Source organism: Ptiloglossa arizonensis, chromosome 9, assembly GCF_051014685.1.
Source record: "Ptiloglossa arizonensis isolate GNS036 chromosome 9, iyPtiAriz1_principal, whole genome shotgun sequence".
Lineage (NCBI taxonomy): Eukaryota > Metazoa > Arthropoda > Insecta > Hymenoptera > Colletidae > Ptiloglossa > Ptiloglossa arizonensis.
In genome coordinates, this window is record NC_135056.1 from 13,208,503 (window position 1) to 13,235,879 (window position 27,377).

General features: G+C 44.0%; 1 protein-coding gene across 1 annotated transcript in view; it reads right to left on the reverse strand.

Moving 5' to 3' along the window:
* Positions 1-27,377, reverse strand: part of LOC143150867 (uncharacterized) — a 373,071-nt gene that overhangs the window by 192,315 nt on the left and 153,379 nt on the right. The window contains exons 3-4 of the mRNA XM_076319404.1: positions 26,333-26,494; positions 21,953-22,136 (exon numbers count right to left, since the gene is read on the reverse strand). Coding sequence (XP_076175519.1) covers positions 21,953-22,136; positions 26,333-26,494 — 346 coding nt within the window. The remainder of the gene's footprint in view (positions 1-21,952; positions 22,137-26,332; positions 26,495-27,377) is intronic.

Below are 27,377 nucleotides of genomic sequence, written 5' to 3' on the forward strand. Positions count from 1 at the left end.
GGCTGTCGTCGGGTATTTCGTGAGCGATTCTTAACAGGTATCGTGTAGGTCGGTTAAATGTGATAATGCGTGGAAACGAAAGGAAATACATGTAGTCCGGAGAAAATGTAGAATGTTTGGAAAAGAGGAACAATTTAGATGGGTGAACGTGACCGGATGCATAGGGTGAGAAAGGTTAAGAATTAGAACGAAAGGGAATGAATGAGTGTAAGAATATAGAGCGCGAAAGAAACTTATGTTTGAGGGTAGTAGTAGTTGTAAAGACGCGTGTCGAAGGCACTAAGACGATTAGTTCAAATTACACGAAAATTCTTCGTCTATGTATAATAATGAATCTCCTAAGAAATAAGTCTACTGTTAGTCCACAAAGAAGAACCGATTTGATACCACGTGCCATCGTAACGGGACCGTTCCACAGTAATGACAGAACGTGACGAAGATTTCGAATCTCCTCGCGCGTTTTCGTCTCTCTCGTCTCTTTCGACTTCCGGTGGCTCAGAAACGCGCCGAGAACCCATCAAACTATCGCGCGTGCTTTCGACGTTTGATATTCGCTTTGTGAAAGGGTAAGGAAGGTCAGTTCTCGAAAATACCGCGCGATCCTTCGTCACGGTGACCGAGCGAAAATCGGTCCTCGTGCGTTCACCAGCTGATCCTGATCGCGATCCCGTGCGAAAGAAATAGGTGAACGCGTGACAAGGTGTCCCGGAGGCGGAAAACGTGCCGCGTACAAGGTTCCCAGCGAACCAGTTTCCGCGATCGCGTCTCTCGTCGAAAGTTCCCGGCGAAGTTTTCAATTCTACGCGCACGCGCCTTTTCCCCGTGGCAACAATTTCCGATATTGCTTTGTCGAAACTTCCCGTAAGCGTAACCGGTCGGTCCACGGTATCGATCTCCGCCACCCGCAACTTCCCGCGCAATAATTTTCCATTTCACTTTGTTCCAAGTTGCCGCGAGTTTACCCGGTCTGGGTACACGTCGGTACGCGTACGCGGTGTTTCCGCGAAGCCTCGCGGTATTATTTTGTAAAAATTCCACCTGGAAGGGACCCGTGAACTTGTATCGGTGGCTGAAGAGAAGGAGAGACAGAGATCGTGAAAAATAGAAAGAGAGAGAGAGAGAGAGAGAGAGAGAGAAAGGGACTCAACGAAGCGAAATCGATACGGGTGTACCTGGATCATCGTTAATTAATTCCGGAATCGTTGTCGCGACGTTTACACCGAACTGAGAAAACACGAGGGGTGTTGGAGGGGTCGTAGGTAGTGTATTTTCCTTTTTCTTTTTTGCGCTCGCTCGCCAGGGATGATTGCCTCCGCGTTTTTCGCCGCTACGAATGTGAAAGAGTACTAGGCGCGCGGGAGCCCAAGTTCAGACGAGCGGGCGCTGAGTTGAATAATTGGGCCTCGTCGGGTTTTATTAAAACATTGCCAGCTCGACGGCCGGAATCGTGTGAAATGTGTGTATGCAACCATCGGTGATTTATACGAGTTATTTCGCGCCGGCAGTGTGCTCGTTACGCCAGGTAGATACGAATGCATGTAACGGAAAATGAAAGGGTAGGGGGAGTGTTGGGGGCAGGTGGAACGGGGGGCGGAACGATGTCTGCGCACCCGTAGGGGGTGACTCGTAGAAAGTAATCACGATTTTTCATTCGGTTCGCGCTTAACAAATATTCCGTCCCTTATATTCAAATCTCGTTCCAATTTAAATATGGCACGGAAACTATACCCGGGTACACGGAATCGGCTTTGGAAAACATGTACACGCTCTACGGTGCGTCGGTGAATTGGTGCAAGTTGCCCGTCTCGTCGACGAGTTTCGTCTTTCCATTGAGATTGACAAGAAAACGGATCGAGAGGAAAATTTTACGTAATTTTAATCAATCGTGAATAAGTAAGCGTTGACTCGACTGCTCGGTACAGAGTACGAGAGACCTCTTCGTGTCGCGAGCAATTTTGATCGTTGTTCCGAGTCACGTGTTTAAAAAAACACTTCGCGGTCGCGTATACGAAAATAAAAAATTCAAATTAACGTTACGACCGATCGCACAGTTGCAAGGTTTTGTTCGTTTCGCGTGGTACACGAGGGAAAGAAACTGTCGCGAACAATTTCGATTACTACACCCAGTCCCGTATTTCAAACGGACTAACCTTTGGAAAACCAACTTTGAACGTAAAGTAGAATCAGACTTGTCCAAATGGTACATTAAAGGGTAAGGTACGTATATAGACAGCTTAGCAATTTTAAAATCCATTTCAGAATTAAAGGTTGGAGTTGAATTTAAATCCGACTCTCCAAGTTGTTGCATAATATTAAATTTAAATCACGGGATTGTGCAACTTGAACGGTACGCGTGAGATTACCGGTGGGATTAATTGATAAAACTAGCGGCCACGGATATCGCGTTCATTTTAGTTCGTTAAATCGAATTAAGATCGATCATTTCGATTACGATTCGTTTCTCGAATACCCGAAATACGTTATACGCACGGAGGTGGACGGCTAGTTTCACGTGTAACCGTGGATGCAAATAATGGTCTACCGGGTGTTTGAAGATTGGAAAAATGGAATCCACACTCGAGAACCACCTCCTTGCATCTATGCCTCGGAACACTGTACACAGCTTTCACCGGCTCTCTGTCACACGGCACACTCTACGGACTTTTCACAGAACGTCCTCTGTTCCCGTAAAAGTAATTGGATCCACTTACACACTAAGACTACGGCCACTTTAGGTCAACGAATAGCACATTCAAAGGTCTCTTTCTCGAATCAGTCACCGGGACCGAGAAACTTTAAGGTACCGTATCACACGCGAGTAATACACTTACTCGCGAGACTCGCCGACGTAAACTCGCGAGTAAAAAAAAAAGGAAGAAGAAGAAGAAGAAGAAGAAGAAAGAGAAGTAGCGAAAGAAGAAAAAAAAAAAACCGACGGAAGAACCAACGACGTAACATGGCTCGGCGAATTTCCAGGCCACGTGATTCACGCAATTCCGAGGCGGATTCCGGGCCTCCATTTCCATTTCCGTCTCGCGCTATCTTATCGTTCGTTCGTAACGCCGCGACGCGAGATCGACATTAGCCGCGCGACGAATCATTTCCACGAACGCGAACGTACAATCCAATTTCTATCAAGCCGTGTATTTCACCGTTACAGCCTACTAACTTCGACCAACTCACGAGGGAGCTACGACGATCATTCTCCCCGTTCGCTACGCGTATACAGGGTGGGTCCGCTGGAAACACACCTTAATATTTGGGGCTAATTTAATACCTTAAAAGCTCGCTAAATTTTAGAGAAACTTGTAAAAATAAAACAGTCTTTTATATTTGCTCTGTAGTATAAACCTTTGGAAAATTCCAACGACAATTATCCTTTGCCTAGAACACCCCTATTTTTGTATTTACGGAGAGAAATTAAACATTTGAGATGCAGCTCGAGAGTATCGTATAAACGTTTGGAAAATTTCAACGAAAACTATCCCGATCGGAAGATTCCTAGTTTTGTATTTACGGAGAGAAATTAAACATTTGAGATGCAGTTCGAGAGTATCGTATAAACGTTTGGAAAATTTCAACGAAACTAGCTTGATTAGAAGATTCCTAGTTTTGTATTTACGGAGAGAAATTAAACATTTGAGACGCAGCTCGAGAGTATCGTATAAACGTTTGGAAAATTTTAACGAAACTATCCTGATCGGAAGATTCCTAGTTTTGTATTTACGGAGAGAAATTAAACATTTGAGATGCAGCTCGAGAGTATCGTATAAACGTTTGGAAAATTTCAACGAAACTATCCTGATCGAAAGATTCCTAGTTTTTTATTTACGGAGAGAAATTAAACATTTGAGATGCAGCTCGAGAGTATCGTATAAACGTTTGGAAAATTCTAAAGAAAACTATCCTGGCCCGAGAACTTTTATTTTTGTATATACAAGGAGAAATTAAATATTTGAGATGCAACCGTGTAATATTACCGAGATACAATTTTAAGTTGGTACGCGACGAACTTAATAATAGAAGTTGCAAGGCTCTGAGTGCGGCACAATGCAGTTACGATACAGTTTCTGTGTAGAATCATAGCTTCTTGTCCTGGTCTTCCCTCTAGCGGAATATTCCTCAAGATATACAATTTCTACAGCGACCTTAGAACACTTGTTATTCTTTCGAGGTGATAAATACACGTACTCTGCCTTCCGATTCAATCATTAAAATATTAAAAATCTCAATAGAATAATGATCAAATATTTCTCGAGAAAAAATATTCATTTCGCTCAATACTTCGCGTAATTAAATACTCTGTAAAATCCTATCTCGGAAAATCACTCCTACAAACGAACAAAAAAAAAAATAAAATTCACCTTGAAATTTCCTCCAGATCGCCACCAATAAACCATTTCCTCCGTATTGTGCCCCCTCTCGAAATCAATTTTTCCAAACAACACCACCGCCCACTGTTTCGAATAACAAATTGGCAACACATCTCTCTATTATTTAAAACGGTCCTGGTATCGCGTTGTCCCGTTTCCAGCGGACAACCCAGTATACAACCGGTCCCTGTTTTCACTGCTCCGTCCCGTTAGCGTTATGCCGTTGTGTGCACACCCGGAGAGAGCATGTTATGGATGCGACGAGCGTGAAATCAAATTTCTAACGATCGGAACGATTCCGGGTGCAGCGGCGCGGCTCGTTGCATTGGAGCAGAGCGGGCGACGCGTACCCTCCAAACCCACCCCGTACCCCGAAGACCGTGAAAATCGGTACGGGGGACCATCGATCCGGATCGTTCGATCCCGGCGTCGCGTCGATCCGACCGCGCAGAAATCGTCACGGCGCAAACAACCGCGAATAGGCGAAAAGTTTCCCGTTTCTCTCGCTACCACTCCACCTCCTCCTCCTACTACCCTCTGGCATCGTTGTTTTCACCCTCTCGTGGACCGACCTTTTTTATTTTCCACCAACTCCGATCGTCCCGCGATGCACGGATTTGATTATATTTGGAAATTGCGCGCTCCTCGTTAAATTAACGTTCCCACGAGTCGACGAATTTCCGTAAAATCGCGGCCAACCTCGCGGAAAGATTCGTTCACCGGCTGGAAGCAATTTCTTCGGGTTAGGGAGGACGGTTTATTAACCCAAAATGAATTACCGTCATTTTCGGATAAGAGAATCGATCTCTTCTCGCGCGTGGATTGTACGAGAATCTTTGGCAGGGTTGCATTGGGAAGATGAAATCGGAAACATCGACGATGGTTGACTTCGAACCGATCTCTCGAGGCTTGTAAACTTTTATGTCGTTTCGTAAGAGGAGTAACCACTTTTCGGCACGTTGCGCGCGATATGTGAAAAGTTACACGGAAATTTACCTAAAATTTCAACACGGAGGGAATACATTTATCCAAAGAGCGAAACCCGTTATCGGGTCCCAAAGGTTAAATATTTCGATCTTTTAACCGACTTACGGGAAAGTTTAACGCGACGTCGTGTACGGTGATCTTCGAGAAGTTTTGAATAGTTTTACTTTAATTCGATAAAGGAATGTTACACCAACGGTTACGATGTTTTACATAATAAATTATTGTATTCGTAAGAAAAGACAGAACGTGTCGTTTGCGTAGAATTCTCTGTCGCTTTGTATCGTAATGCATCTAAATGGTGATACTCGATATTTTCTGTTACCTTTCGGAGTGACGATTATAAAAAAAATGTGTCGATAATCGGGACATTTATCTTATTGGATAGGAGGAAGTAACGGTTCGAATTGGTGTAAAAGGAATAGCTATCGACTGTTTGGTGATTCGTTTCGCACACGCGAGCTCCGAGCGGAATGAAACGCGCGAGGAATCGATCCCGCGCGAGTTAAGAATCCATCGTTTCGGAGTCTCGATATATCCAGCCGCGCAGCAAGAAATTCTTCCGGTAACGCTCGCACGGCCACGAGAATTGCCGCATTCACTCAATCGGATTTTATTTTCCACGGACACGTCGTCAATTACGAATCGCCCGATAAATCCCGCCATCTCCGCGGACGCGCCGTGTCGGGGGATCGATTAACTTTTCGCGGCCGCTTTAAAGCTCTAACGAAGCTCGGAATAGATCGCGCAATGGCGACGCGTATAAACACCTCGCGACGCGAACCAATTTAGCTAATTATGATACACGTGGAATCGAACTTGCGCTCGCGGAAATGCAAATCAACGATCTCTAAAGAGAAGATGGAAATTGTTCGTAATTATTTCTGGCAATTGTATCACGGTTCTCTTTCGATCGATCTTGAATGTTACATCGTGTGTTAATAATATACAAATTTTGGAAAAAAATAGACAAGTGATAACGTACGTTAAAATATTATTTATATTTTCTTCTATAAGGGACACAAACGAATTCTTAGCTACACCGAAGAGCAACGAGACAGTCGACGAATCGTTGAAAATATTTCATTTGGTACCATTTTATTTTTATTTAAAAGAATCGTTTAAAAAATAATTTAAACCTACCGAGCTCCGATTGAACTGGAACTAATCGTTAATAATCACGAGTAGCCGATGCGAGAACGAACGTATATAATAAAACAAAAGCCTCGAAATGAAATTGAGCTTCAATCCGTTCGTGAAATTAACTCGTGATTAACACCTGTTACGGCGCGTGGGCGCATCGGTGGAATTCGGTGATAACACGTTGCCGGTAGAATTCGAGATTGCCAGCCGCGGAGCTCGAATCGTGGAATTGATAAATTTATAACCGAGGCATAAATCTCACGGCGTAAACGAGCCACGATAAGCGAAAAGTATGTCATTTTCTAGTCGTCGACGATCCGGTCCCCGGTGCGGAATATTGCCGCCGAATATCGCGTGCGCGGTGTTGGCGATGGCTCGCGCGTTCCGCTTCGCTGCGATTCCGTTTTTCGCGGATTCGTTCCGCTAATTACCATACGCGATAAATTCTGCGACCGCCGCGTGTTATCGCGCGCCACTCCGCTAGAAATTATGTCGAACAGTTTTGATTACGGGGCCGCTTGCCCACCTGGCTTTCGATTGTCTATTTGTGCGCGTTCGAATGCGCGCCAATTTTTGCACATTGCGCGAACCAGCGGTGAGCTCGTGTTTCGAGAGCAGAAGAGTGGAGAAATTTATTTCGCGCGCGAATCGAACGGAATTTTTCGTAATCCAGAGACAGTGTGAAATTTAACGTACAAGTGGAAACTATTCTTCTTTCCTTTCATCGCCTCGTAAGTGCTTTAATTGTATTCCGAGTAAATGATCGCAATGGATGGCTCAGAAATGGAACAATCAATCTAAAGAAAAAGTAAACTCGACCTTAAAACCAAGCCACGCTACGTCCTCGAAACAAAACTTTCCCACAGTCTCCACACTAATTCACTTCTCGAAGATTTCAAACTACGTATAAAAAAAATTCTCAAAAATCATACACTAACGTTCACAACCATCCTCCTCTCGTGTTCCCCGGTTCTAATCGAATCCTCGTCAAAATGTTCCCTCCACGCTGATCAAAGACAACCAGTGGAAAGTTTCGCCGCGCGGATTCTTCCACCCTTCAACGGAAATGGCTCGAGTGGCCCGGTATCCGAAGGAGGGGCGAAAGAAGGGGCACCAAACGATCCATTAACTAATTTATTTCTGGCGAGACAAATTTCACTCAGTCGCGGAGCGTGTAATCAGCGGTAGAGCCGCGCTACCGGCGTGTCCGCCCTCTTTTCTGGCCCGAGCAGCCTCGTTTCTACCTTCGTTTCCTCTCCTCCTCCTCCTCCTACTCCCCCTCTCGTTCACCACCACCTCTCTTTCTCATTTACTCCCTCGCGCGAGAACCACCCCGATGAATCCACCAACTCGGCCAGCATTGTGGTAATGCGGAAAGTTCGGGAATTGGATTCGAAGTTTTCTGAAAACAGTCGCGTTCGTTCACGGTGGGCAACGCGGTACGGCTTTGGGGGGCGATGAGGGGGTCGAAAAGGGGGGCAACGAGGAATGGCCGGATCAGCCGCGAGAATCGGAAACAATGACGCGGTCTCGGCGCGATTCGCGGCACGTTAATTGCCGTTCGATTCGCCGAGCGTTTGTCTGCCCCCCTCTTTGCCCCCTTTCGGTAAATTTTCTCACCGAGATCCAGCCACGCGACCACCGACGATAACTTTCGACGACGAATCGCGTTCACCACAAATACGTCCTACGAGCTCCCGCGACGAACGTAACTTTATAGCGCTCGTTTTACGAAACGAACGTAATCACGCTAGGAGAGCACGACGAACGCAACATGCGCACGCTCGCACGCTCGCACGCTCGCGATTATCTCGTTCGCTACGCGATACGATTTCGAGAGGTTTCTTCTTTAACAGTGTCGCGTACCGTGTACACAGGTCGACGTAAAGCGTAACAGGTGGTTTTATCAATGGAATCGTGTCGAATACTTTCCTCCTCCGATCGCAGTTTTGTTAAACACCGAATCTAACGTTCATTTTCATCGATGAAGAATCAGTTGCTCCGGTTAGTTTTAGGGTTTTTACGTAGGAGTGCGATGGCGGGATTAATCTCTGAATTGGATATCGAGTATTATTCTTGAGATACGTGTGTGTTGTATGTAGTCGAGTTCAAAAGGAAAGAAACATCTTGTGAGCAATTTCTGATTATTAATTATTGAACAACTATCCGCCCAAAATTTTCTTTCAAGCGTTATACGTATATTTGACTAGATGTTTTTCGATCGAAAATTCTAAACTGGGTTTCTTTGAAATATAATTTTAGAAACGATAATCTTTGAGAACAGAAATCTTTGGAAAACATTCGCGCGAACTTTCCTCAGGTAGCTTTCCTCGAGCATCCATTTTGGAAATTCTGTGGTCCGAGAACTACGAAAACGCATTTGCAATTTCTTCGCGTTACGAAATTGATCGAACGAAATATATAAATTCTCTGCGTGTCAATCTTCGTTCGAAATTCACCTAAAAAGATCTCTTCGTAACGCGCGAAAGAAACACTTGGAAACATTTGGGAATAAAAACATACTCTCTTTTCCTAAATAGTATTTACACCACGAGTCCGTTCTTACGATACACGACTCATGTACGAGAAGAACCAGCTCGTACTTCGATCGCGAACGAACAATAGCCACGGTGCGATAGATCGCGTCAAACAAATTTCATTGGGTGTTCGTCGACGACAATCCGTCCCTGAAAATAATGCAGCTGCGCCAGCCGGTTCGTTCGTGATTTTACGATCGCCCGAAACGGACGAAAACAATGGTCCCATTATTTATTAGCCAGAATCTACGTGCATTACGCGCGCTTCGAATTTCCACGGTTGGCGTGCACAACGATGCACGCCGATTTATCCGTAGTTTAGGATTCACGGGTCTAATCCCCGAGTTTTGTCTCTCCCGTTTTCAGCTAGCTGCACGATCGTATTTCGACGATCGTATCGTCCCCCTACCCCCTCTTGCAACCCCGCGCGGGAATTATTAACCGTGCACGTGCTGCCTTTCGTTGGCCGGCAGACCGTCAAATAGTAATTTCGCTTTTGTTCGGTGTCCGCCATCGCGTAAACAACCCACGGAGATGCAACCGGGGGGTATCTGAAGTCGTTTGCGAGCGATAATCCGTGCTACGATAGAGAGACCCGTGATAACGATCGTTCGGGGTGCATTATCGACTCCGAGGACCACCGTACCAAGGTGACGAAACTTGCCAGAGTTTTCGTTTTATTACTGTGGCGACCTTTCTCCACGGTGAAACGATCGAAAGAAATATTTACCGGTAATCGTTACTCCACATCCTTGAAATATCTAACATTTCGCGATAATTGATACTCAGTATCTTTGCAATTGTTTAACATTCGTAAGTAATTGATACCGTGTGCGGTCGTAACGTCTGACATTTGTCGATAATCGATACTCTAAATTTTCGTAACATATTTTATTAGAGAATCTATTTATCGGTAATTGATACTGTATATCTTTGCAATGTCAACAGTTGTACATGATCGATACTCTGTATTTTTGTAACATATTTTATTACAGTGTCTATTTGTCGATAGTTGATACTGTATATCTTTGCAATGTCTAACAGTTGTACGTAATCGATACTTTGTATCTTCGTAACACATTGTCTCCGTCCCAGAGAAGCAAACCGTCGCGATACAAAATAATAATACTGATTACAGTTACGATGATCGTAACAACAGAACGACAACGGTGGCAACAATAACGACACTGCAGCAATGTTTCCCGGTTACCACGAAAGACAAGCACCGATCTTTACTCCGTTCGTTAACGGTAACCGTGGAGGATCGTAGCGCCCCTTTACGTACGGAACCGCGTAATAAAGATTTCAATTAACTCAGCTCGGTGCAACCAAAACCGTGCACATTTTTCGCTACCCGCGGTTATCTTGTTCCCGTGCACGAGCCACCGAGAACAACAACAAAAAAAGAAACGAGACGGACAAAATAACCTTTAAAAGTTAAAAAGAAATAACATTTTGGGAGTGGCGAAATTGGCGATGTTTTCGAGCACCGTGGAAACAAGAGATCCAGGCCACGCGAGTAATTGGCGCCGCGTCGCTATGGAGTGCTTCTTTCGGCCCGAATATTAACGGGCTGCCATCACGGGGTAGCTCGCGTATATACCAGATATGAAGAATTCGCTCTCCAGCACCACGAGTAGATAGAAGTGGGAGGGGAATCGATATACCAGCCGCGAAACCATCCACGGCCTGGCGAACCGTGGCGAAATTATTTTTCACCCGTTTCCTCCTCGCGTACCGAGAAATCGTACGTTGAACGGAGTCGTGGAATCTGACCGTTACCGGTGACTCGTTTTCTATCTCGAAATTTACCATCCGAGGCGGTCTTCGAAATATTTACCAAATTCGTCGAGAACTTCCAAACTCGCGGTACGAAGGTGACGAAACTTGCGAGAGTTTTCGTTTTATTACGGTAGCGAGCTTTCTCCACGGTGGAACGATCGAAAGAAATATTTACCGGTAATCGTTACTTCACATCCTTGCAATATCTCGCGATAATTGATACTCAGTATCTTTGCAATGTTTAACATTCGTACGTAATTGATACTGTGCGCGTTCGTAACGTCTGACATTTGTCGATAATCGATACTACTACACTCGTCTCGTTACGTTTAAGTATGTCCCCACCTTACTGTTTCGTTTAATCGAATCTCCGGTGTTTGCGACGTGGTCGCGCGTTCACGTGAATATAAATGTCCTCCAGCAGCGCGTACGCGAAAAAAAAAACAAAAAAAAAAAAAATGTCACCGCGTTCTCACGTCGAGGGACTCGTTAAACGTTCCCTCGTCCCTCGATTGAGAGCACGAACGAAATATTTCCCGGGCCGCGAAAATTGTTTGATCCGACGCGGGCGTGCACTTTGTCCGACGATGCACGAGCTTGCAACGACGGGCCACGATGAAGCTCGCCTTTCACGAGAAGCCAAAGCCGTCCCCGCTGCGGATTAGGTAATCCCGCCGTAAAAGTGACGTAATTTATGAATCCACTTAAACCCTGGCCCGAGGTATAATACTACCCCGCAACGAGCCAGCCTCCTCCGTTTCCCCCCTGTTACGCGCTCCTCCGCTCGAGATGAACTCTTCGAACGGGGGAATTATCGTTACGCGGCAGGGTCGAGTATTTTTTTTTTTTCTTTTTTTTTTTCTCTCTCTCCTCTTCCTTTTCTCGCGAAACAAATGGCCCGGCAAGCTGTTCATATCCACGGAACGAGGAATTGAATCGGTCGAAACGATTCGGACGAGTTTTCACGTTTCGTTTACTTAGAGCACTACCGAGGTGACTTAGCATCGAGGTCCTTCACCAAGGGGGTTCTTAAAAGAAATTATAGTTTCTTTTATTTTTATATCAGTATTCTAATATTTATCTTCAACATCGAGTCGAGGAAAAGAACTACGAGAACGCTGTGTACGAAGATCGTACAGATTTGTTAGGTTTTGAATTTTATCGCACGAATTATATAATACATCGTTTCTTCCTTTCTTGCCCTTACCAAGTGAAACTGGTAGTAAAACAAATGGAAAAATTGCAAGTTACCTATTTTCTACCGTTACGAAGCGGTATCGAAAAAAATCTGCAATCCTCCAATCGAAATCCGATTTCCTTCGGAATTTTTCATCGCGATAAGGAAAGTTTTGATCGGTGAATTTCTTACGATACGTTACGAGTTTTCTGTAAACTGTTCGCAAAGATACGACGACGTTACGAGAAGGGAGAGTACAGTAAGGGGCGATTCTTTTCAATCTGCATTTAATACCCTTGCACCGACATCGGTGAGTTTCGTTTAAAGTGATGGATAACGGTGAAGTTGGTAAGAAAGTCTCTACACGGGGAATTGAAATTTCATTTCAACGATCCCAATTGGAATTGATTCAACAATTAATCGACGACGCAGATCGTTTCGTTCGCGAGGTAAACGAACGTTGGGAACTTGGGTCGAACGCGACGAAGGAATTTTCCGCGTTACGGATAAATTTCATCGGAAGTGGGTAAATAACGAGGGTGTCTCTCGCGATTTATTCGAGCGTGGGAAATATTAATCGCAAGAGGTAGCTGTATTGGAAACCACGGGCCTGCGGGGAACCGATTAGCGGAAGCTAGGAAGAGCTGGTTGGCTTCTGAGGCGTCACGAGGCTTCGTAGTTCTATCTTTTCTCAAAGCGGAATAAATTGGCCTGTCAAGGTCACTGAGAGACTATCCCTTCTACGCGCGTTTGTCTATCTCTTAGCTTCGTTTCGTCTCCTCGGTGTCTCGAACCAACGTAAGATGTGTCAAATCGTGTGCGTGTGTGTGTGTGTACGTTTCGTTGGACGTACGAGGAAAAATGACAGGTAAATTACGAATGAGGGAAGATTTCGTTTAAAAGTCGAACGTCAACGGCAACGATGAAACTTCGTTCTCGGTGAAAAATCAGTTCGTCGTTTTGATTGAATTTCACATTTAACGATTGTATATTATTTATCGTTACCGCGCGAATACCAAACAACGTTCTACGTGTGCAGCTGTAACGACAAATAAATACATAGAGCTCTGTGCAAGGATATGCATTTTAATGAATGCACTTTACAGGATTTCCGCTCGGAAAAGTCACAGGGAGATTAAAACGGTAGAACGTCACTTTATGAGGGTCAGTCGGAATGTAATTTACTGCAAGTTACGTGCGTGCACACCGCGCGACAAATGCGTCTACGGAATCAAGACATTTGTACACCTCACATTGACATTATCTTGCTCCTGTTTTGCAACTTCTGCGCGCGTATGTCGCGCATTATTAACCAAAACGAGCGAGCGTAGGCGTTGTACGACGACAAATGAGACGTAATCTCGACCGTGAGTGGAAGGAAATTAGAGTAATAAACACGTATTCGCGTTGTGGATTAACTTACAGTGCACCTGCATACGTTTCGCTTGGTTCGAAATCAAGACGGAGCCACTCTGTTGATGAAACTTTTTCGATCGGGGTATTCGCGTTGAAATGTCTTTTTAACGAGTTCGAAAGCTTCGAATACCGATTCTGAAATTTAAATTCCATACACCCCGAAACAGTACTCACCCTGCTTTCGAATCGCGAGGAACGAACTCGTTTAAAAAACGATTTGAATAATGGAAAAAGTAGATATTGTAGAAAGATAAACCAGGCGAGTATGTTTTATGCAACAAACACGAAGTCATTCTACTTTTTCACGTGAGACGCGGCAGCTGAAAGCTTCTAAAATGTTTATTTTTCCGTCGGGTTTCGTACAAAGCATTATATTTATTTCATACACAAGGCATTAGTAATTTAAAACGTACCGGTTTAAATCCGGATAAACTTTCATGCCAGAAACGAGCCAATAAATATCATTGCACATTGCCGATAAATATTACCGAATATTTTCGATAAATATCACGTAAATATCGCACTCTTTTCGTTCGAGAATATTTATCATCGATACCGCTATGAATAACTCAAGGCGGACGAAGAATCTCGATCGGGAAAAAAATGTCTATAGAAAAAAGTTTCCGTAGACAAAAATTTTCCATCGAAAAAAGCGGATTCGACGAGAAGAGGAAACGGTCGCGAACGAACAATTTTTCGCGCGCGTAAACGTTACCGCGTCATCCGCGAGCGGGTATTTCGCGCGTTACAAACCCGTAGAAGAAAACGCTCGGACGGAAGACAGTTGCACGATATTCGAAACACGGTACAAACGGACGAACGGACCAAAGTAGCGAATTTAAGAATAACACGTCGAGGCATTTCGCGCGCTACGTTTAAGCTGAACGAACATTCGTGCACGGTCTCCGCGTTTTATTCGAACGTCTACGTCCTCGACGCGTTATACGTATCTGTATAAACCAGCGTCGGGACGCTGGCGCCTCGCGCTCCGTGAGATTACCATCATAATGCAACGCGGAAAGAACCGCGAACCCATTAACAATCAATTTATACGGGTTTCTTGCGCCACATTGGCCACCTTACGTGATCTTACGTCTTACTTCGCGCGCGAGTTACGAACGATCCGCTTCTAGCTGGAACGAAACGATCCGTGTGCCTATTAGGAGAGAACAACGAAACTCGGTTTACTAACGTTTACTCGGTTAAACGTTGCGATTCGTAATTTGAACAATTTCACGAAATGTTGCATCGGATAATTGTACTAAGAAAATATATATATATATATATATATATATATATATATATATATATATAAATTTACCGGAAAATACAGAAGAAGAAAAGAACAGTCGATTATTATCCGCGACGAAATTGTGTTTTTCTTGCACCGAGCGAACGCACCGGGAAAGTGGATCAATTTAAAGAAAAAAAAATGCACAAACGTTGTTACATTTCACGGTATCGAGGCTCGAATTATTATTCGCGTTTCAACGACAATACGAAATTCACGATCACCGTGGAAAACTTTCGTTATTAATTACATTAATTACTCCTCCCGAAGATCGAATCGTACTCGCGCCCATTCATAGCCACCGTTCGTGATTTACGTTCGAGCGTGAATATTACTTTCGAAGGAACCTCATCGTTCTTGGGGGAATCCATCGCGGATGGAATTACGCGACTTTTACGAGCGTCCATCAATGTCGTTCGTTTCTCGTGCGGGACGATCTCGCGTTAACGAGGATGGGGGGACGATTAAAAAATATGGGGACCGCGAACGGAAGAAAGGGGAACGTCTGTTCGACGAAGGGTGGGTTAGGGGGATGGGCAGAGAGACAGGAGGGGTCTCGACGGTACAGGATCGTGAAAGAACCAGCCCTGAGCGATTTTCATACAAATTCCCGAGCCCGCCGGTAATCATAGCAAAATTAAGGTCATCCATCACCCGCGGGATCCATTCTATTCCGTTACCTCACTTAATAGTATTCTGCTGAGCGACGTAATTTCACTCTGCTCACCTCTCATCTGTCTGCGCGTACGCAAGACGAGACGTAGCCGACGGAGGAACGAAGAAGGATCGCGGGAGACGTCTGCCGTTTTCGCCAACCGAAATTTACAGTCGGGACGTTTACGAGGGCAAATATTTAACCATACCGTTTGAACAGCTGTTGCTTCCGCAAATACGACGATTTTTTGAGACAATGTGCTCCGCGTGTACCGAGAACACCGGGCAAGTAGAACAGGTGCCCGCCGCGATCAGACCTTCCGCCGGAGAACTTTTGACGGCTAAATAAACGAGTAGGTTGCTCGAGTGCTTGTATTTTTTTAAGGGGAAATGAATCTTTTAAACGCTGTCGACATGTACGGTGAAACATTAAGGGGAATAAACGTATCTGTACCCTGCGAGGAAACGTTGGAATAATACGCGAACTGCTTTGCATCCGAAGAAACTTTAATTGTTCTTACGGTTCGATACTCGAATAATTTCTAAGGTAATCGATTTACCTATTCTACACTGTTGATGAAACTTTTTCGAGCGAGGTATTCGCGTTTAAATGTCTTTTTAACGAGTTCGAAAGCTTCGAATACGAATTTGGAAATTTAAATTCCATATACCCCGAAACAGTACTATCTACTTTCGAATCGCGAAGAACGAACTCGTTTAAAATACGATTTGAATAATTCGAGTATTCGTGAATCATTGTACGAATGTTATTCATAGAATACGATGGTCATCGAGGATTCGAATAGGATTTGAATATCTTTCGAATTGACGAGTGTTTTAAATGGTACTCGAGTTATTCGAGCGTTCGAATCCAGAAAAATTCAACAAGTTGTTCCAAGCTTTATACGAACGACCACTGGACAAGTGAAACGTGTGCGTTCACGATCAGACGTCCTGCGAGTGGAACAAGACTGTACTCAATCGGACGCGAGATACGCAACGTATACCTGTTCGTGTTTTGTAGGGCGTTCGGTAAGTAGCTGTTGTTCCGTTTTACACTCGTGATCGGCAACTCATCGGAAGAAACTGAAACGATAAACTTTTACACCCGCCGTAAAACCGTGCAACGCGTCAGATCGTTACGCTTCGTATCGGCTCTCCCCCTTTCACTTTTCAACGACTCGCGAAACGAACGGTCTAAATACTTAACGACTCGTGTCATCCGTGGCGTTATCCGTAAATTTTATAACGTACACGACCCGATAGAGTCAACAGAGCGTTAACGTTTTACTACCGCGCGAGCGCGCGCGATATCTCGTCGAGAAACAGGTGCTCCGACGAACGATACAGGTTCCCGAGACCATCGCGATACTTACTCCGATGTAAGACCGAATGTTCCAAACCACTTTACCGCGAAGAAACTCAACAGTCTTGCAAACAGATAACGAATCACCGTAAAATTCTACTCGAGGTAACGACAATTCCTTTATGGGCCTATGAATCGAGAACATTTATAGAAATATGATAGTTTTATAGTTTGTACAATATTGCAACTCTTGGAAATCACAAGTCGATCGAAAGCTGGCTTTCTCTACCGTTTCGCGATATAATTCTCGTTCAAACATTTGTAATCTTTGCGAATTTATTTCAATTTTCGTTAAACAGCATTTTCTCCTCCGCTTGCTCCAACCTTTGGAAACTTAGGGAGGATTCACCTAAGTAAATACGCGCTCACGGTTCCAAATAATTTACTGTACACCCGGTTTTCCGGTTTCTGGAATAATTTTAACGCGCATACGTAATTCGTGAATGTTCTCGCGCAAGTTTTACCTATTTTTCCGTGACGTTGTAGTTTCTAGAACGGTAACATTCCTGGAACAGGTAAAAGGCGAACGTGTATACCGAGTGTAACGATATTTCTCGCTTCAAGCCCTCCGCCGTCTTCCGGTTCGCTTTCGTTAACGGGCGAACTTCGAGTGCGGTGTTTTATTTTTTTAGAGGTTCATTCGCGGCGCTTTTAGTTAGAGGAGGACACCCGGTGATAAATCGTTCAAGTTTGAAAAATAAAGTGCCGAGAGAGCGAAAGAAGGATGAACGTAACGAACGAGTTCGCGAATGTTGAATGTTTTTAGTTTCACCGTGGAGGAAAGTTACCTCGGACAACCCTACCAACGCATCTCGGGACTTCTCGACCGTCCAAGGGTGTATTCTCATTCGGTAATTCCAAGAAATCTAATTCCTTTGCATTTTCTTCGTCCTTTAAAATACGACAAAAAATGTTCTTGGAACGAAATTTGAAAATTTGAAAATTCGAACAGATACTGAAAATACAGATATTCGAAAGTATCGATGGGATGGGGAATAAATGAGGAAAAGGGAAATAAAAAGAGGAAAACCTGTTTGTAGGGAGATATTGAAAATAATAATGAACGTTAATTGTAATGAAAACCATGAAAACGATGAAAGTTACTGTTCGACCTCTGCCTAGAAGAATCAGAATTTTTCCAGATAGCAGAGCACACGTATCACCAAAGGTAACGAAGAATCGTCTGAAACTACACGATGCTTTTCGTTTGTTTAACAAAAACGTACCAATCTGTTTACTAAAATTCTCTACTTTATAATATAATAGGTACAGTTTCCCTGTACTTCGACGAGTCTCGGGAACAAATTGCATTCACATTAAAACAAATGAAAGAACGTCAAAGTACAGTAACGACGATCCCTATCTTTCTATTCAAATTTCGAGCCATTTGCGCTCATAGTTCTCCAGTCAAAAAATTCCACCAACTATCTCTCTTTTCTCGCGATCGGGGATACCTCCAGTTATCTCGAGCTGTCTCGTTTCTCATCTTCGAATCGGGGGATAATACGAGGAACGCGAGCACTCTGCCGAATTTGCAAATTTACGAGGACACGACGTAGCAGATAGACGGCAAGGTGGACGAGGTCAAGTGCTATTCTGTTTAGCGCGATATATCGAGGGGTTGCGGCGGTGAACGTCAGACTTAAGTTATCTACGGCCGGAAGCGCGAAAGAATGTATCGAAAAGCCATAATGCGTATTCCATTCGGGGCGAGCTTACCGAGTTTATCCGAAATTATTACACTTGGCGCGACACGGCGGCCCGGTGCTCGTAAAAACGATTTTTCCCTATTTTTTTTTTCCCCCTTTTTTGTTCACTTTTTACAGGTCGCGGCCCCCACTCGCGACGTCTTTTAACGCCCGCATATCCGCGTATCTCGTTACGCTCGCTCTCGAGTTACACGCGCTACTCGAGCGAGCTTTGCGCGGGAATCGTTGAACCGTGTCCCCGTTCTTCTCGTTCCTCGTCTGACTTTCGATGAAACGCAAACAAGGAGACGACGAGCGGAGAAGAATCAAGAGGACGAAATTTAACGTTGCGACTGCACGCGGAACTCCCCGCGTGGAAACAATTAGTGAAACGTAAACCCGGGTGAATATTAAATAAATCCGGTGCGACGTACGGGTGAAACTGGAAAATCTGGGAGTAAGAAGAAACTAATAAAATAGAAAAGAATAAAATAGAAATTGTCGACTCGTGCGCTTCACTCGTCTCTCGCTTCGATCTTCACGATGCTTCGTGTACAGTTGATCGAAAATGCATCTCACGAACGGTATTCGATGTCAGAAATTATCGACCGGTATAGTTTTCTTATCTCACGCGTTAATCTACAGGATGTTCCGTGAAAACTAATCGAAAACGGTGAATGTATACCGAACGGTATTACTATGCAGCCCCTGTCGAAGGTGATGGACGGAAACTACTCGAGTAAGTGCATCCGGGACGCATCGTGCATTCGCGTTCTAAGCTCTACTTAAACTTCACGGGAAGAAAAGCTTCGCGAGACGTTGGCGGGGAGGGGGTCTTGTCGAAAAATTGTAAGAACTTTTCCAAGGGCTTGTCGAAGGGCTCTCGTACTCGCCACGAAGTTCGTTCACCATCCTGGCCGAGCCGGGAGGATGCAGTAGGGGCAGTGGGGGACGAGGAGGGGGCAGACGCTTCCAGAAACAGTAATTTTTCTCGCCGGAGCGTTCCACACCACTGCGCCCGTCTACACACGTTCAGAGGGACTTAAACGTGATGGTGGTGGTAGCCCCGTAAGAGCGGAAGTATGACAAATTGAAACGGCCATCGACACAAGCGATCTCCAATCATATCGGCTGCTATAAGCCGCCCTTCAATTTCTCTTTCGAGTGTGAAAACCGGGGGCCGCGAACCGAGAACCGTTATCTCCGTTCCGACTTAAGGGGACGACGATTTTCCCGCTGCAATGCATTCTCTCTATTATGCACTCTATATTAGAGAATGTGTTTCGCTCGTGTAATTTCAATCGGAGGAGAGAATATGCAACGAGGACGATTCTCTTTTCGTAGACCTTTTACAAGTTGGTGTTTTTTCCTTCTTTACTTGAAAGTGTATATTTTTTTCTTGTAACCGGGGTGCGTATGTATCTAGGCGTGTATTATACTTTACGTATGATCTCCGTTCCGACTTAAGGGGACGACGATTTTCCCGCTGCAATGCATTCTCTATATTATGCACTCTATATTAGAGAATGTGTTTCGCTCGCGTAATTTCAATCGAAGGAGCAAGTGGTGTTTTTTCCTTCTTTACTTGAAAGTGTATATTTTTTTCTTGTAACCGGGGGGTATATGTATCCAGGCGTGTATTATACTTTACGTACGATCTTAAAGGGAACTTGAGCTTGAAATTTTGAAGTTTGAAAATCATCTCGACACCTCGGAGGAAATAAATTTCGTACTCGATCTTACAATTTTAGTAAGAAATATTGGATTTTAGTATCCAAGAGTCGTTTATGGTTGTATTTCTGCGAGTTACGATATAGAAAAGAGAGGAATATGCAAAATTGGATCTTGCATTTGTTCTTCGGAACCGTGTAAATTCGTGAAAACTGGGAAACGATAATTTTCGGCCTCGTTGGTCATTCGAGAAAGAAAATCGAACGCACTCCACATAATGAAGTTCGAGCGGCCCAACGGATCGTTGGTTTTGTGTTTTTATGATATTACGACTTTCACGTCAAGTGACACATATAACGAGAAATGGATTGTTTCGCGCATGAAAAACGCCCCGTAGAACAAATACCGGGAAACGAGATTTATCGTAATAACAATTTTCAGGCCAGGGTAGAATGCATTTTGGCGCGGCCGTTTGTGTACAGAAGGTTAATTCAATTAAAAGTATGAAACGGAACACAAGTGACCCATGCGTCTGCCCGAAGTGATTAAAAACACGTTTGATTAATGCTGAACAGGATCCCGATCAATGTGTACCTCTTCCAACAGCGGTGTATGAACATCGTTTCGCGCTCACTACGGTTTTACATTAACGAAATAATCGTCATTGTTGCTCCGCACATACTGTCGCGTTATTTTCCACGTACGTTTCTCCGCGTATCGAATTTCCGTACTAATTAATTGAAACGCGTTAAAGCACGATTCTTTTCCCAACCGAATATCATCCAATTTCGACTTCAAAGCTTCTTGCGATGTAATTAATTATCAATATTGAAATATCGACTATTGACTCGTATTATTATTTGAGATCGGAATCGTCGAATACCGCGACAGAGTGAATAATAGTTGCTTGCGTTTAATGCGGATTTAATATTCGTAATCGGAGTATTGGAAAACCTCGAACGATAACCGGAACCATTGAAAAACGTGAAACGTTGTCGACTTTCTTCGATCGTGCGCGCAAAGATTGAGAAACCGGGAGCTCGGTTGGTACCGAAACCGGTGCGAACAACATCCGACAACTTTAATAAGATCCCTGAGGGTGCAGTCTAAGTCTATAACCGACCTATTGTGCCTCATCCGATACTGTTCAAAGGAAGTAAACCGGAGAACTTATTTAAGTCGTTAATTCGTCTTGGTATAATTACACGCGTTGCTTGTTCGATTGAAAAAATAAAATCATTATCGATCGTGGTATTCGCAACGAGCGATCCGTTCGTGAATATTTCATTTCGTTTAACTTCATTTTAGATAACGCCTCAAACAAGGGAAAGAAGAATTACAATTTTAGAAGTACAAAATGTATCGATAAGACACTTCCGATAAAATGGATCCCTCAAATTACCAAGTATAATTCAAAATATATAAATCACTCCAATTATTGCGTCTTACTCTGTCACGACGCGATCTATAAATTTCAGTGTCGCTAAAGGTGACTTCGAATATTTTAAATCAATTACTTTAAATAATCTACCACAATTTACATTCGTGTGCTCGTTTACTCTCTATCTCGTTCTATTTTGACAGGGGTCACATTCACGAAGAAGCTCAACCAGCCGATATAGTGAAAAAGATTTAAATTATCGGCGTAAGGAGAATTTGGATCTTGAAAATTAATTATTTTTCATAGTACGAGCGAATCGGAGTCCAAGGAACGACCAGGCTCATGAAAACCAGATGGTCGACAGTCTCAACCAGCGTGACGATGTTCGCGCGAGTGTCCGATTCCGCTCGACAGATGTCTCTTGACGGTACGTTTTCGATAGCGTTTCGTTTGAACGACGATTCCCGACGAAACGAATATTTTACTTACGCGGTGCGGTTATGTTGTCCGATCGAGATCAATCGATAGATCTGCAGCTCGACTCGTTGGCCAGTGTCCGGTACGAATCTGTACGTACACCTCAAGGGTCCTTCAAGAGACGGCGACTTTATTTGCCCGAAGCCACGATCCGATTTGCTGAACAACTGCTTGCTGTCCAGGGTTATATTGCACACTGAAACAGAGGAAAAGGTAACCGGTGAATCGAACCGTACACCTGGAACGCTATGTCGTTTTTCTACTTCCAGTTGGAAATCCGTTAACCTCGTTGTCTTAAGGATTAAGAATCGCGGCGGTTCTCCTCGGCTCCGCGTTTCCGATCGATCCGATTACACAGCTGGCAGTGGTACATTGTTTGCAGTGCCACTTCGATAATCCACTGCAGATTGCGTATAATAACGCTGCAACAACTTCTTGCTACCATTGAACCAGGCACGTACCCCGAATTAGTTTTCGTACCGGGTTATCCGGACCGCCGCGGAATCAACGAACGTTTCCAACTTGCGAGGAGATTTCATATTTTGCGACGGTTTCTTGCACGTGTTAAAACCTGACCGGATAATTTTGCGGTTACGATAAATCGAGAAAATTATTCGGTTAAGAGTTTGACGAAGACGAGTATCTTTCGCGTAGTTTGATAGATAACGTTTTTTATTATTTGCCAATTTTTAATCGGTTTCGTGCAAATTTAATTCTCATTTAAAATCTGTTGCTGCGTATTAAAGTTATTCGGTTATGAAAATGCTCGACAATTATGTGTGCTTCGTGTCATTGGGTGAATTGTATTTGGAACTGTCGGTCAATTTTTATTATTAAACGGTCGAAACGAATCGATTTGAATTTAACTCGAATATAGAAATTGGCTGTCGATCAGACTTCGGTGTAGTATTGCCCTTCGCTTGGAAGAAATATTTCTCGAGGGTTCCAATAACCCTTTCGAGTATGTTATACGATCCACGTGTCGTTATTCACCTGTCAAAATTTTTCTATCAACTTTTTCCCCCCCACACTCCGGATTTTGCGACCCTTCTTTTCTTACTTAGAAAAAAAAAAAAAGAAAAACACTCGCTTCAAACACACCTGTTGCTCCTATCGTTCGAAAAGCATGTCTTCGCGCTCAGCTTGTCTTAATTAAGTGTACGCGGCCTGTACTTGAAAAAACAAATCGAATAGCGTTTCGAAGGGAACTTTCCGGCAAGAGTGGCGCTACAACATTTCTATAATTTTCTTCCACGGGTCTTGGATACATTTTAAAGGTTAACAGTCCGTGAAAAGGAAGTAGCTGCTCTATAGACCCTCTGTAGTGGCATCAACGCAAACTGACTACTCGAGGACACTTTCCTGACTGTGAATCTCTGCCAAGAACGATCCCTATTGTGCCAGCTTGCTTCTCTATGTTAGAGACAGAGAGTCTGCTCCAGAAACCTATGGAAGGGGTTCAACCACTCGGTGTCCCCGAATATCCTATTGATTTTGATTTAATACAGAGACCACGTACCGAACTCGAGTACCCAAGGATTAAACAGGGTTCTTTTCTTTCGTTGGTTCGCGGCAGTGTACAAGATAAATTTAATATGGAAACTGTACATTGCTCGATCGCATCGAGCAAACACCGTAGCATTGATTAAATTTACACTCTGGACGATTTCTCTTCGGAATCTCGTGCAATCTTGAAAACAAAGAAGATTCGTCTTCTTTAAATGGTTTCCGAGCAATCGTCGTGCAATTATCCAGTCATAACGTCGCGGAACAATGAATTCGGTTAATTCCGTAATGTTTACTCGACCTGAGCAAACGGTATACAATTTCCTCGTCTGAAATCGAAACAACCAGCCACAAAGAGATGCTTCTCGATAGACGAACAGCGGAAACCTTCTCCCCGAGTAATTAATACGAGAGTTCTCCGAAGTTCGATATTCGAAATATGAAGACCGATGGGGAAAAAGTTTCGCGGTTGAATAACGATAGGTGGCTTGGAAAATGCACGGATAAAAGCTCCGTGTGACGAAAGTTCCCGATAGGTATCGATTTCGTATCCAATGATCGTAGCCGACGCGGTGACGATGCCACGTTGCTGCCTTGTCGTTCGTTTATTCGTGGTATTAAAGTTTTACCCGACGTGTTTCTCGATTGTCCACGCGGAATCTGGGTCACGTGGAAACGCAACACCGCCACGGAAGAAGAATGCTGCGTCTGTTCTAACGATTTTTCTTGCTCACACGTCGCCGAGACCAGACAGAGACCTTCGTCTCTCCATTCTGGTTCACGCGACGAACAGTCGCGACGCTCAACCTTGTCGGTCGATTCGACGAACAGGATCGATTCTTAATTGCTGCTTAATTGCGAGTGTATCAACACGTTGAGTGGTCCATAAATGAAACAGAGACACGAGGAAGATCGTACAAGAATCGTTTTCAATTAGGGTGAAAAGAAAGAAAGAGATTGCACGAGTTTTGTAAATAGAGATCGATTCGTTTTTCCAAAACTTTCCTCGCGGAACGAGAGCAAAGTATTTATTGGGTCGGTCCACTGGTTCGTGCGTTAATAATTGTCCCGCGATTATATCTTATACGTCATTCGATAGCTTTTGTTTCCTTCGTTTGTACGACTGTTCGTTTCGTGTAATTTTTCAAAAACTACGGACACGTCGAGGTAACAAAATTTAATATCGCTTTACGAATTCAATCGTGTTTTTAAAACCGTCGAAACGGTACGCAGTATTTGTACACTGCGCGGGGAAGATTGTACCGATAATGGAGCAGCGCAAAAATGGTTTTCTCGCTTAGGAAGGCTTCTTCAATCGCGTCGTTTTAATATCCTACGGTTCATCTTTTGCACATCCCTGGATAAAAGGTTCCAACGATGCGAAACGCGACGAAATTTTCATCCACGTTTGCAAAATCGTCGAGTCGATGCGCGACGCGAAGGAAATTACGAAGAAAGTGAAAGTAACGCGTCCATTAAGGCTCCGACCATAATTAAGTGGCGTATGTTTTTGCCCGCGGGTATAAGAAAGGTACAGCGGAAAGAAAGGTTTGATCGATGGGAAGAAAGGGCAATAATGTCGGAAGTAATTAACGGAGAGAAAAGGTAGATGGATGGAAGGGTGGAAAGAGCCCCTGACGTGATCAGTCATCGGAAAAGGGTGAAACGCGGTAGTAATTCTGATAACTGGACTAATATATGAACCACGGGACCGGGAACATCGTTCGCTGGCATTCGAAAGGAACCGTGATCGTAATGTTGCTTTAATGTCTTCTTGGAACCCCGATATAAAGGGGTCTTTCTCTTTCTCTCTGTGTACGTGTGTGTGCCCTTTCTCTGTTTCGTTCTCTCTCTATCAGCCGTACGTCGAGTTCTGCTCGTAATCCCTCTTTCTCGATCTGTTACCAGGCAACACGAACGCCTCCTCTTTGGTACTCGGTAATCCGTGTCCAAAGAAGCACCTTCGCTCGACACGCTTTAATTTCCACTTGTTCCTGCGACGCGAACAGCAGAAAATGAGAAACGCCAGCAAGTGGGGAGCACTAGTGGCTTAATCGCGCTAATCTTGTTTCTAACGCCGATTCGGATTCAAAGGGATACCGGGCGGTTGCCTTTTCGACGTGACGTAATTACGTTCTGCGTAGGGTGGAAGTAAATACTCGAATTAGACGATTGACCGGGCGAGCGTACATCGAAGAGAAACGAAAGTGGTCCTCCAAATGCTTACATTACCGACGAGTTTAATATCGAACGGGCTAATTGGAAGTTGTAATTCTAAACGAGAGGGTACTCCGCCTCGGGAAACTCGCGTCGTGGGAAACTTCTTTCCGCTCGTTCGTCGCGGGGAGGCACCGAGTGTCGATTCGCAAGTCGATAGTTCGAGGAAGATCGAAACGTCGTGGCGTGATAAAAATATTTTGCAATTTGCAAATATATGACACACCCGTTGCGCGAATCTATTGTAGTAACATTCTATTGTAGTATCAAGTCTATTTCAGTAACATTCCGTTGCGTGAAAATTCTCTTGTGTGAAAATTCTACCGTGCGAGTATTCTGTTATGGGAAAATTCTATACGAACAGTGTAAAAAAGAAAAACAAGATAAGAAAACGTACCTCGTTCTATCGAAAAATGATTTTTTTCTTTTTTTTTTTTGATTTTGTATTCTGGGTACGCAGTTATCTACAAACTGTATTAATTATATTTCATTTTGTCTCGAGTATTAAATAAACTCGAGTGGCGACTACTTGTTGTTTCACTGCCGTGAAAATTCTCTCGTGCGAACACTTTTCTCTCTCAATTAGTTCGTATAACGGAGCGTCCACTGTACCCGGATATCAAGAATATTGAGACAAATACGACAATGAAATATAATGACGGTGCTTACTGTTGGCGCAGTGTTCCTCCAGGCCGCACTGAGCGCATCTGTCCGGCGATGCTGCACCGCAGCTGCATCCTCCGGACGGAACGCAGCACGCGCACTCGTTGCTGGACGAATTAAAACTGCAGGCACAGCCTTTCGTCGTTTGTGTCCAAAGATCCACTTGACCTGGAACGAGACACGGAACGGTTAGAAAACAGGTTTTAAAGAGTCTCGTGTAAGACACACCATTAGGACATCGTGCACGCGATGCACGTATTTCATAAAGAATGTCGAGAAAGAAACGAGAAATACCCTAAACTGGACCGTTTTCACGAGTACGGTGCACGCGATTTCAATGGAATTTCGTAGGTACGCGAAACGGGCGTACGTTGAGACACGTGTTTCTTCTAGCAACGGTAACGCGACTTCTTGGAACGTTGCACCCCGAAATTCGCATATTCGGACGGTTATCCGGAATATCGCAACGAACGAAAAAAATGTTTCCCGGTATCGCGATTTCCAATCCGAAACACGGCGCGGAAGATGAACGAATACGAGGAAAAATGATAAAGTTTACCGTTACCACCTTTATTTTACACATTTCGCGCGAATCGTTTCGCTACTCGTTCTACTATCGACCGACCCTGATTTCAGCCACCCGACCGCGAACTGTAATATTTCGCTTGTTTGAGCAACACGGGTTTGCTCTACTTGTCCGTACAGTTCTATTTGCTCGAATCGGACGGACATCATTCTACTTATGCGCGATTGTGGCAATATCGAGCACGATAAATGTAACCGCGTATCGAAATCCAAAGAAAATGTACCAACTATTTACAAACTGTATTTCTTCTTCGACCCATTGTTTCTAAAGATCGTAAAATAATATTGTAAGTATCCACCCTTTAATCAAACAAGTAAAATCAATAGTATTCGTTATTTCTAAGGAAGAATTAACGCGTTAAAAAATTCTAAACAATTACCTCGACGTATCGATCCTTTCTTTCTTTCGTTAGTATGACTCCTGCCCATGATCAGACAAGTAGTATGATATCTGTCCATGGCCAGA